The sequence below is a fragment of the Sciurus carolinensis genome, chromosome X (assembly GCF_902686445.1).
Source record: "Sciurus carolinensis chromosome X, mSciCar1.2, whole genome shotgun sequence".
NCBI lineage: Eukaryota > Metazoa > Chordata > Mammalia > Rodentia > Sciuridae > Sciurus > Sciurus carolinensis.
In genome coordinates, this window is record NC_062232.1 from 54,664,761 (window position 1) to 54,677,587 (window position 12,827).

The 12,827-nt window shown below is 38.2% G+C and overlaps 1 protein-coding gene and 1 pseudogene across 3 annotated transcripts in view; one reads left to right on the forward strand and one right to left on the reverse strand.

The window, feature by feature from the left end:
• Nucleotides 1-1,346: 1,346 nt before the first annotated feature.
• Nucleotides 1,347-5,662, reverse strand: LOC124971487 (suppressor of cytokine signaling 6-like; annotated as a pseudogene).
• Ogt (O-linked N-acetylglucosamine (GlcNAc) transferase) overlaps nucleotides 5,641-12,827 on the forward strand; it is a 35,945-nt gene continuing 28,758 nt past the window's right edge. For 2 of the 3 annotated variants that reach the window (XR_007106362.1, XM_047535530.1), the window contains exons 1-3: nucleotides 5,641-5,895; nucleotides 9,009-9,189; nucleotides 9,985-10,228. Coding sequence is in view for 2 of the 3 variants with exons in the window: in XM_047535530.1 (XP_047391486.1) it covers nucleotides 5,859-5,895; nucleotides 9,009-9,189; nucleotides 9,985-10,228 (462 nt within the window). In the remaining variant the exon portion in view is untranslated. The remainder of the gene's footprint in view (nucleotides 5,896-9,008; nucleotides 9,190-9,984; nucleotides 10,229-12,827) is intronic. The other variant, XM_047535531.1, reaches the window with a different exon arrangement.

Consider the following 12,827-nt stretch of genomic DNA (forward strand, 5'->3'; position numbering starts at 1 on the left):
GAATTGAACTTCAAAACAATGTTTTTTCTTTTTAAACAATGTTTCCTTTTTATCCAAATCTATTTACACTTTGTATAAACTTTAATGTTGCATGAGAATTGAATCCATTTATGAAATTTAGTTGTACAATTTCTATCCAATATAATATTAAACAAATGAGAGTAAGATAAAAATTTTCCAAAGTATACACCAAAAACAGTATCATAGGGATCTAAGACCATCTAATACTTCAATCATAGTTCTAGTTGTCTTTTTATGTTATACCAATTTGTATCAGAGTTTAATAACAGAAAAGGCAACAATTTCTAAATTGGTAGCATACATTTTTTTAAAAGACTTTTAAAATGTAAGGTCATTTTAAAAAATAAACAAACCAAGCCAGGCATGGTGGCACATGCATGTAATCCCAGTGGCTCAAGAGGCTGAGGTAAGGAGGATTGCAAGTTTGAAGCCAGCTTTAGCAATTTAGCAAGAACTTAAGCAACTTAGTGAGACCATGTATCAAAATTGAAAATAAAATAGGGCTGGGGATGTTGCTCAGTAGTAAATTGCCCCTAGGTTAAATCCCTAGTACAACAACAAAAAAAAAATTCAACTTTTCACAATCAAAAGATTAGCACAACCTTAAAATAATTAAGAAAAGGGTGTTCTAAGATATGCTGCAGATCTGTTTCATTACCCCAAATTATGTTAATTCATAATTCTAAATTTTTCTAAAGTATAAGATTAAAAATCATTTCCAGTGTATGTGTAAATTCTGTATTTTATTACACAGGTTTGTTTCTTCAACACTATCTTTTAAAAATGGATTATTCAAAGAGATAACAACTTTTTTTAAAACAATTGTTTTTTATCTAATTTTTTTAGATGCTGACAGACCTTTATTTTATTCATTTATTTATACGTGGTGCTGAGAATTGAACCAAGTAAGTGCTCTACCACTGAGGCACAACCCCAGCTCCAGATAAATTTTATTCTAAAATTTTCATTCATTCAATTTTATTTCTGGTTGAATACACATGATATGTGCTTTCTTTTTTAAAATATTTTTTTAGATGTAGATGGACCCAATACCTTTATTTTATTTGTTTATTTTTATGTGGTACTGAGATTCAAACCCAGTGTCTCACACGTGCTAGGCAAGCGCTTTACCACTAAACTACAAATCCAGTCCATGATGTGTGCTTTCAATGCATAAAAATCACAGTGGATCTTTTATACATACAACTGAAAGTTTGGACAGCAAATGATGTTTATAACAATGGAAGTTTTATAAATTGTATTTCAATCCCTTTTTCCTTATCTCAAAGTGCAAGTTGTAAGGTTCTCATAATTCCTCAGCAATGCTACTCCTGTAAATAATCCTTTGTTTTGTTTGGTACAGAAAGTTTTTGAAATAGCTATATTCTGGAGTATACTGACATAAAACAAATGATACATGTACTGCAATGAATAAACTTACATGAATTCTGATATTGAATCGGTCCATCTGTCAGGGTAAATTGCAGATCCAGGAAACTGAGACTTTGAATAACAAAAAGCTCCATTTTCAGAGTCCCTGGTTGAATTTTTAATTAGAACAACTCATTGTCCTTCCACATCTGGTTGTTCATTAAAGCAAAACCTATCATTTGAGTGTTCAATTCTAGTGTGAAGTGTTTTACTATAGAAGTGAAAGCTTGAGCTTAAAAGATAATGGTCATCAGGACTATCCTGAACAAAAAACGACCACCTAGCACATTTGCTAGCTTCCATTCTGCCTTCTACCATGTGACTGGTCCTAAATACCAACCTTGTTTCAAAAGTTGTTTCAGCTCCTCTGTATGGCTTGTCAAAACCATATGACCACTATTGCATGGATTCATAAACTCTTGCAACCCTAGGAACATAATTTAAATTTAAAATTTAAATGATAGTGCATAGTGTCAGACACACAGAGGTCTGTGGTAGTAAGCCCACTGAAGTTCTTTTGGATTTGCTTAGTGTGCATTGGAGGAAACAATGAGGAGAGTGAGGAATGTCCTTATGATGCACTTGGGCTCTGCAGTGAAACTCCTATGATGCCAATGAACAAGTCACTTATAGACAGGCCCACAAAGATTGCTGAAGCAACAACCAGGTCCTGGTCTATCTGATTCTCATGTTTAGGGAAAACATTTCTTTCTACTTGAGAATAAACTTCAGAAACTTCCATGGGAAAACTGTCTAGACAATTGCCATGAATTCCTTTCAAATGAAAGAGACTCTCATCTAAAGGAACAGAAAATGAAATATTGTCTTATGGCCCAAGTTCAATAACCACAGGCACATGTTAACCAAAGTAAAGATGCAAGTTTCCATTCTGAAATTCTGAAATTTTTAAAGAATTATTTTGCTCTTTACCCAGAGTTTCAGGCTGCAGATTGTAAAAATCTTTTTGAATATCATTCCATGATGGACTTAGATTGGAAGAATGAACCAAGGCTTTGCCTCTCATCTCCATTGGATATGCATTTTCTCACAGTTTGTTGATCAAGAAACCAAGTGGGGATTATGGAGGGAAGTGGACCTTATTGGTCTTTGAGCTTTGACATCTTCATTTTTCTCGCAATGACTATTGGTGCCAAGGAGAGGAAAAGGCATCTTCATTGGGAAGAGCTCAGGAAGGTGTATTCCTGGTTGCCTTTCTGCTTTTGTTTTGCAGAAAGTCACCATTAAAATGGTAGCCCTTAGTTTTTTCTTGTTTGATCTGTATTTATTTATTTCACCTTTTCCAGCTTCACTGTTGATATTACAGCTCGCCGTATCTTTATCATAGTGGCTACCAAATAAGAAATCATCACTGGGGATACAACTCAGTTGGCAAAGTGTGTGCCTTGCATGCACAATGCCCTGGGTTCAAATCTCCAGCACAACAACAGAAAAAAAAAAGAAGTCATCTTTTTCCAAATTCATTGGCTAGTGATGGTTCTACTACCATGAAATTAGTTTTTCTCTTACTTTTTTATTCAGGTTAAAAGATTTCTCGAAGTTTTTTTTTTTTTTCTTGGAAGGTTTTAGTCTTAAGTTCTTTCTGGAATACTATCACCACTTATCTGGAGAGTGTGGGAGGCTGGATTGTGTATTTTTTCAGTTTCACTTAGCCTTTAGAATCATTTTCCAGCTGCTTTGATGGGACAGCATGTCTCTCCACTCCCTTCTCCAGCACTGGTGCTACTACTGTACAATGTGTTATAAGTCCATAAATTTGTGGTAATTTGTTACACAGCAACAGAAAATTAATAGGCCATTATTGGTGTTATTTGAGTGGCAAAGTTTGGGATTGAGTTGAAGAAGTATTTGATTTATTTACAGATGGTTCTAAATTTCAAATTGCTAAAGGCAGCAAAGGAAAAAAAAAACCAAATCAGTGTGAAAAAGAAGAAACACACTAAAGCACCTCCTTCAATGCTCAGGTCAAGTGTTCTTCATCCACCCCCTCCAGTTTGAAGTGACTGTTCCCTCCCCAGATATTTAGAAACTAGCGTATTTAATTGCCTAAATAATAATCTTCTCTATTGTTCTCCAGTGGTTTTTTTATGGGGGGGTACTAGGGACTGAACTCAGGGTCACATCCCCAGCCCCTTTTACATTTTTTTTATGTTTTAAGAGAGGGTCTCACTAAGTTGCTTAGGGCCTCGCTAAATTGCTGAGGCTGGTTTGAACTTTCGATCCTCCTGTCTCAGCCTCTCCAGCTGCTGGGATTACAGGCATGCAGCAACACGCCCAGCCCCAGTGGCTTTTTGTGTCTATCAAAGTAGGCTTCAAGTTCCTTGAGGGCTAGGATCTTATCTTGTTCATTTTATGTTCCCTATAGTGCCTTGCACATAGAGATTCTAGTAAATGTTACTTGAGTGGCTGAAGAAGGTATGCTTGTCTGATGAATAAGTACTTCAAACTAAACCTTCTATGAGTTATTTCTGGAAGGTACCTGGTTGGAGTTCTTCAAGGGTTTTCTTACTGAGTCACTGAGAGCTCTACCATCCAGCTTTCCATAGCGGCAAAATGTATCATAACATCCTGTGACTGTTCTCTCAGAAGAAGAAACATTAGACCACAAGTATCTGTGAGCTAAATAGCCTGCCTGACTGAGAGCATGACCTGGCATTTAACAAGAAGAGTTCTGCCTAATTAACTAGTACCCGCTAATCACTAAGGCATAAACATCTGCCAGAGGAATCTGAGAAGTCTGTTTTGAAATTTGAAAAGCTTGAGTTTATTTCCCATAGATGGGGCACTTGTATGTGTGTGTGTGTGTGTGGGGGGGTTACCACTGAATCAAATTACAAGACATTTTGGTGCCAATTTCCAGGAGAGTTTGTGTAGTGAATTTTGTCTTTTTACTGCATGTGATTTTTTTATTATTGGATGGGAAAATTAGCAACATTATGAATTTTCTTGTGTTCATATCCATAATTATCAGTTTGTCAAGTAGGTCTAAGAAATTGAGGATTCAGTATGTCCCTGAGTTGTTATTTTTTGATGTTGTCAAGGGACTAGGTAGTAGAAAGTTTATCAAGAAATTCACTGACCTGGTTTCTTAAATCAAGGACTTTTTGAAATCACAAGGCTCTGAGAGATCCAACTTGTAGCCTCCAGTGGCTTGTAATGATTTCTTGCTGAAGTGACAAGCTACCTTAAATCTTTCTGGAACAAAAGATAAGGTATAAATTAATAACAATGTGACAAAAATGAACACTGGACTTGAAACTGCAGGAGGATCATAAGAGCTGATTTGAAAGGAGGACAATTCATGACAATCTAGATTTAGGTAGATGGCAAATGAATTCATTTAGCATTGTTGAAGTACCTTGAGCTTAATGGAATCACAAATTGTGACAATTTGCAGGGCTATTTGGTAGAAACGAAGTCACAGAAAGTCACGAATTTTGACAGAAATGAATCATTTTAAAGATTTTTATGGTAGCTTTTGGCGTGCAAACTCTCTGCACTTGCCCTATTACTGTGGGCAAAACTCGCCTGAGTACCGAAACGATTTTGAAATTTCGGGTTACATGACCGAAATCGGAGATGTTTGTGTTCATTTGGCCCTGCGAAAGTATCAGTCTTTTTCAGCAAAGTGCTTAAATCAGTGGGTGGAGTCAGAATTATAGTGTGTTCAAATCCAAATCCTCTCCCCCATCGTTTTGAACAATTCCGTCTTTGAAATACAATCATTTTAATTTTCTTGTTCAGAATTGACCCATCAGCTTTGTAACTATCCTTTCTTGTCCGAATAAAGTTGGCTAAACTTTTTTAGACGCCTCTGGCATTTCTGTTAACACTGACATTATTGAGTAGGTAACAAACAGACTTATACTTTACCACTTTGGCAAAAATGTATCCGACGTATGTGTGAATATTTTTTTACCCTTCCGCCTCACTCTTGAAAAACTTGGGACTCGCCTGCTCCACTGAATGCCCTAACTGGGAGTCGGGTTGACAGGGTTGTCGCATGCGCTCTCGACACAATCATGTTTGTCGCAATGGGCCCTGCGCGGAAGGTTACCTAAGAACCAGTGACTTTGATGTTAGTCATTTTGTTGGTAGCGCTGGTTACCGTGCTACCTCCGCGAGGGTACTTGATTGTAACAGAAAGTAGTTCCGGCCCGTGTTGTTTCGGCCGAGGAGCCGTCGCCGCCATTTCAAGACCGTGAGAGGTAGATGGCCAACTAGAGTTCCCAAGGTTCGAAGCCTGTTAACTGCTGCCGCCGCTTAAACCTTCCAAAACACTGATACAGCTGCTGTCCTCTTCCTACTACCTCCAGAAACATTCTTGCCAGTAGTGGCAGCAGTTGGAGTCAATTACCCCCTTCTTGCTCTCCCTCAAGAAGCTCCAGATGGCGTCTTCCGTGGGCAACGTGGCCGACAGCACAGGTACCAGTGTCCGGTTCTACCGTGCCAGACACCCCTTTGGGGGCAGGCGCCGTCCTGTACCTCTCATCACTCCCTCCCTGCCCTCTAACCATCCCATTACATCGTGGTCTACTGGCATCTGATCAGGTTTTCCGCTGTCGTCCGTTCCTCAAACATTTTCTTGCTTGCTTGCTTGCTTGCTTTATGCTGCCTTCCTTGCTTTTTTTTTTTTTTTTTACCCCGCAAATGTTCTAGTCTTCTACTCTTTTCGGGACGCTTTTAACCACACGTGCGCGCTTAGAATGTCTTGGAATGGACTGCATTGGAATCCCTGCCCTTTCAATATCCTTCGCAACCGTTTTCTCCTTTAATTCCAGCTCATCGCCCTCTCCTTTCCCTCTCCACCTCCCCCTCAAGCCCTTTCCCCTTAGGTACATTTGGTCCTATTCTGCCAATCCAGGGCGGGGGTGCCATTTCGATGTAATCATATTCTCACTTTGCATCACGCAAAGACTATCAAAAGCTCTTCGATGTGCTTCAAGTAACCTCAAGAAGAGGGGACATTGAACAGCACTTCGCTGGGCAGCGTCTTTCTGGTGTTCTTTCGGTTGAGCGGTCCTGGTTTAGATTGGAAATTTCCAGGGGTTCCCTGTGCCATCGCCCAATTCCACTCGCTGCCCCCAGCCTGCGTTTCCCACCCAGTCGCCCTTCCCCGCCCGAGGGGAACCACACCCTTTCCTTCGAGAGGTTGCCAACCCTACGGTCCACTTCCTATCCTTGGGAGGGAAACCACCCCGGTGCGTTGCTTTGCCTTGACCACCCTGCCCGCCCAATTTTCGCTTTGTGTTACTTTCTTGATGTATTCCTCCGCCGCCGCCTGGGTCTTCCATCCCCATTCTTTAGCCCAGTATCTCTTTATTCATAGGGTGTATATTTTTTTTTAAGTTTCCATCTTTGCTTGAAGAGTTTGTAAAGCAACTGGAGTGTAGCTGCACAAGTGCAAGGCGGTTGCCCTTTTAGACTATTCAGTCGCGAGCATTTGGTACTAAAAATAAGAAAACAACCAAATTAAAGGAGTGTCCTTCGGAAGCCTTCCCATATTGAGATTATTTGGTGCGGGAGGGGGTCGGGAATTGGACTGTAGTCGTAAGGTTTCCGGTGAGTGGCGGTTATTATTATTATTGTTGTTTTTGCAGATTTCGCAGTTGAGATGTGTCAAGGGTTTTAGTTACTGGATTTTTTTTTTTTTTTGGACACTGAGCAATAAGTAATAGGTAAATCTTAAATAGCATTCATAATTGTACGGAGTGGGATCGGTAATTAGCCTGTTCTTCCCTCCCGGTTCCCCCACCGTGATTTTCAAAGATTTAAGATTCTGTACTAGAGTCCTTTTCTGTGTTATTGGAGGAAGTGGTCATTGCAAGTGTTAAAATAGAAGATAAGCGGCTTTGAGAACTGACAAAGTAATGCGTTAAATTAAGGAGCTAGGAAGTCCTAGAGACTTGTCTAAAATGTAATTTTCTAGTCTTTATTAGAGATAACCTCCCCCAGGTTTGGACGCAAGTCTTTCTGCTCTTTGTTTTCGTGGTCAGCTGTGCATTCTATCGGGAAATTTACTTGCTTTTCCCGAGGATCCGGAACACTCTTCAACTCTGATGTTTGTGGAGCTAGGCTCAAATTTGAGCTTGTCACTCTGACCTTGATAAAATTAAGTAATAAGTCTGTGGTTTCCTATTCCAGCCTTCTAGTGAAAGTACTGTGGTTGAATTCCCAATAATGTATCACTGTTTAGATAAATATTTACAATTGAGACTTAGGCAGGTCTCCTCCTCCCCCCCTTCTGAGTTTTAGCTATATCCTTTATCATTATGTATCTGAAATAATTCACACACAGCAAAGTGTTTTTTATTTGTTATTCATTCTGTTGGATTTTATTCAGTGTCTTATACTGTAGCATTTTCCCATTCTTTTTTTTTTTTTTTTTTTTAAACCACTGCAGTGTAGGTTACTGCTCGTTTATCATATAGGGTTGTTTGCAGTGTCTTCTTAGTGCCACAGCTTTTGGAAAATGTTAGTGCTAAAACCAGTGTTGGGGGTGGTTAGCTAGTGCTAGAACCAGTGTGGGGGGGTTAGCTAATTTAGTGAGTTTGGGATGGTTAGAGGAACAGTATATTCTTGTGTGTGTGTGTGTTTATTTTTTTATTTTTTAATTTTTTTTGAGACAGAGTCTTGCTAAGTTGCTGAGGCTGGTTTTGACCTTGCAGTCCTCCTACTGCACCACCATGCCCAGCTTATGCTCGGGTCTTTTTTCCCCTTTATTTATTTATTTATATATATATTTTGTAGTGCTGAGGATTGAACCCAGTGCCTCACATGTGCTACGCACATGCTCTACCATGAGCCAAAACCCCAGCCCTCGGGTCTTTATTTTTACTTAAAAGGTTCAATTAATGGCCCCATTAACTATTTTGGTTCTTGACAAATCATCTTGTTTATCATCTATTTTAAAAATAATGCCTTGCCTTTTTAGGTTTTTTCCCCTTTAAATTTATCTCTAGTGCCCCTCCTTTAAAAAATTAAATTGTTACATATACAAACACATCAATTATAATAAATTAAAAATACATTTTGTGTCCCCATCCACATTAAGAGATGATTGAGATAGATTGTTAACATTACCCCGTCCCATAGAAATCCAACCTGAAACATGGGACAAAGTATTAAGTTTCCCAGTAGGTTATTATGACATTATTAAATCTTTGTGACCTTGGCAGATTGTACATTTAATGTTTTGTTTCAGTTTGTTAACTAAGATATAAGGAACAATGTTTAGTGAATCTTCAGATGCTATTTAGAATCTAGAAGTACAAAATATTTAAAATGTAATCTCATCTGGAAGTAAATATTCCCATGTGGTTTGCAAAAGAATTAATGGATGAATTCTAAAGATGCCAATTCTGCACCTGATGTTAACTTGGGGTTATAAATAACATGCAGAACACTCTAGTGCTTTACATAGTTTCAAGCATTTTCACCTTTAAGTTGAATATGCCATATTTTTACATTTTTTTGTTTGCATTTCTAACTTTTTGTTTTCCCCCCTCCTTCCCTCAAATGTTTTGATGATTCTCCAGAACCAACGAAACGTATGCTTTCCTTCCAAGGGTTAGCTGAGTTGGCACATCGAGAATATCAGGCAGGAGATTTTGAGGCAGCTGAAAGACACTGCATGCAGCTCTGGAGACAAGAGCCAGACAATACTGGTGTGCTTTTATTACTTTCATCTATACACTTCCAGTGTCGAAGGCTGGACAGGTAGGAGATATGGGGGGTACATACCTCTGGGTGCTGAGCTTAAAATGATATTTATTTGAACTTGAACTTTTTCCTGTACTGGGTTTCAGTTGAGCCACCAACACACATTTGCTCTTTTGTCCACTTGTGAAATGCCTGGCTGCCAGTTTTTCTCCCTTCTTTTGTGTGGTGGTGATTATATTAACAGTATGATAGGGACTTTTTCTATTTTTTTCCACCTGGATCTGCTGCTTTATTAACTCCCTTTAGGTAATAAATTATTCTTAGTGTACATCTGAGCATCCAATCTTATGTTTACAAGATCTGTCGGCTTGAGGAACTGAAGTGCACAAAAATGATAATGTGTATGCTGTGCATATGTAGTTCAAGTTGGAAATGCCATCATTGTTAAGAAGTGTTACTTTTAGCTAGTCAGAATTAATCAGAAGGGAAGAATTTGCACTTGTCCTTTTAATAAATTGGCATTATGGTATACTTAAACATTTAAAGATGTGCATCATTAAATCTTACAAATAGGAAATGAGACACATTCTTGATATTAATGATCGTGATTTACAGTGTGGCAGTTTGGTAGTAAGACCAAGAAAAAGCTTTCTAATTTGAAGTCTGGAATGCCTTCGGTTTTGAAAAACTAATTTCTAACATTTTTCTGCTATACCTCCAGATAAAAGATAATGTATTGTTACATAATTAGCAATAGCACAGGATCTTCAGAAACTGTTACAGTTGCATATGGGCCTTGCCTTCTTTTCTGTAATATGTATACCCATGCATCAACACTTTCACCTTTTCCAGATCTGCTCACTTTAGCACCCTGGCAATTAAACAGAACCCACTTCTGGCAGAAGCCTATTCGAATTTGGGGAATGTGTACAAGGAAAGAGGGCAATTGCAAGAAGCAATTGAACATTATCGACATGCGTTGCGTCTCAAGCCTGATTTCATCGATGGTTATATTAACCTGGCAGCTGCATTGGTAGCAGCAGGTGATATGGAAGGAGCTGTACAAGCTTATGTCTCTGCTCTTCAGTACAATCCTGTAAGTAAAATTTTAATGGTTACTTTCCCTCACAGAAAATCCCCCAGAAGCACCATAGTTGATACTGAAATTGGTTTTTCCTGGAATAAAGTCAAGAGTTTAGAAATGTTTGTGTACTTAAAATGGTGAAAATGCTTAGACCTGGTCTGTGTTACATTCATCTTATCTACCAAGTTATGTTAAAAAGCATAAAAATTATCCTTACAAGAAACTCTAATCAATTTTTTTATAGCATCCAATAAGGTACAAGACATATGACATTGTTTCTTTGGGCTGTTTTGATTAACTTGGGATACATTTTAATAGGTGTTTGTAACAGTTTCTTGATTTTCAAGGAATGGTGGGTGAAGGGTTTTAATATGTAAAATAAATTTAAATGAGGTGCTAAACAAGGTTGCAAAATTTGTTCCTCAATATCCTATTCTCTTTTCTTTCAACATAAGAAGAATTGAGGTGATAGTATTCACACCAGGGTTGGTTGGTTTGTTTCTGGGCTGGAGGTGCTTTACCATCCCCAGCCTTTTATATGTTTTTATTTTTAGACAGAGTTTGTCTCCATTGCTTAGGGTCTCACTGTGCTGAGGTTGGCCTTGAACTTGAAATCCTCCTATATCAGTCTCTGGGATTACAGGTGTGCACCACCATGCCTAGCTCACATCAGGCTTTTAATTCTTCTTTTTTTCTTTTGTTAAGTTGCAGATATATTCTGGAGAACAGGTGAGGTTCAAGTCCAGAGGGCAGATTTAAGTTCCTCAGCTTCAGACATTAAGTTAGAATCTCTTGAGAGATACAAAAATGTAAACCTTTCCCTTATGACTTTTGATGTAGTAGGGGAAAGTAGATGTAAATTTAAGAGGTAAGTGATAAAGAGAAGGGTTATAGGAATCCAGAAAAAGTTTAAGAATATGTTCCCTATCTACATCATCAACATTCAGTTTAATAACAACTCTGGAAATGGTTAATAATTGTTAATATTTACCAATTATTGGACTTTTTTTTCTGGGTTGTGGAGTACCAGGGGTTGAACTCAGGGGAGCTTAACCACTGAGAGCTTGTTTTTATTTTTTATTTTGAGACAGGGTCTCGCTAAATTGGTTAGGGCCTCACTAAGTTGCTGGGGCTGGCTTGAACTTGGTGATCCTCCTCCCTTAGCCTCCTGAGCCACTGGGCATGTGCCACCATGCCCAGCTTATTGGGGTTCTGTGTGCTTAGACACTGCTAACTGCTTCAGATGACTGGTCTTTTTTCATCCTTATAATGAGACTTCAAAGTAGATGATATTAGTTCTAATTTTACCAGTTACAAAAAAAATTAAAAACAGACTGAAGGGTTATGTGACTTTCTTGTGATCATGTAACTAGTAATGGTGAAGTGAATATTAAAACCTGATCATGAATATCTAGCAAATGTTGAACTGAAAAGAAATAAAAGATAAAAAGGGGATGCTGTGCTTAGTGGGAACTCACCCCTCAAGGCAGCCCTTGAGCAGTTTGAAAACCCTTGATCATATACTGCTGTCCCTTATTCCCCATTTTATAGGTTAGGAAACCGAAGTGTACTTTAGTAGTTTGCTCAAAGATCTGAGAACCTTTCCATTGTGACATCTATGAACAGTTATTTTTTCAGTTAATTTTGAGAGCATAAAATTTCATTTTTAAAAAAATTCATTGCTTTTTGAGTGGATTCAGTGAAAAGTTCTAGTCATCCCTCATAGATGTAGCCAATGAAAGTAATTTTTTGGATGTTATTTCAGAGATACTCAATTATATGTACGTATAAATTTGAGTAACTTTAATTTTTATTGCAGTACTACCTAACTAGTAACCAACAGAAAGTTTTAGGCAACCCTACACGAGTTGCCCTTGGGGCCTGGACCGTGTACTTCCCAAGACTTAGGGCTCATCTGCGTACCAAGTTGTCACAGTCCCTTAATTTATTTTCCTTTATTAATCAGGGTTGGTTCTACCCTTCACTTGTTGATTGAGTGTAAACTCACTTGTGCTGTCTTGCACAACTGAGGCCTTAACTAGTTTTCATTCTGATCTCGTTGGCTCCAGTTTTTAGTTGCCTTTGCATGTAGTAGAGCAGCCAGCCACTGCTGCTAACAGTATACCAAACCATAAGAGTACATTGAGAAGGGAAAACTAAAGTGGGAGACAGAACCATGCTATTTAATACCTGTTAACCTGTAATCATGCCCTACCAAAGAAGTGAGATAATGCCAAAATAAATCATGGGATTACTTCTTGGTAGCATTGAAAAGTCATGTGTTCTCATCTGGTTCTGTTTCTTTTAGTGGAAGGTGCTACTTTATTTACCTGTGAGAATGAAAGTGGGATTGTGCAAATTCCCTTGATTACATTAAATATACTGTGGTGATCATGTTTTAATTTATTTCAGGATACCTGGTCTAAACTAGATTTAAACTTACTGCCAAATGCCTGCTGTCAATACAGTGGTGACAGAATCTTGAGTTCCTTATGTGTCATGCTTAAATGCATCATTGTAAGCATGAATCATAGATGCAGTTGACATTCTATGAGAAATAAAATTCGATTATTTTGCTTTTGTAGTAGTGAAAAGTTAAAGTGTTAAGGTA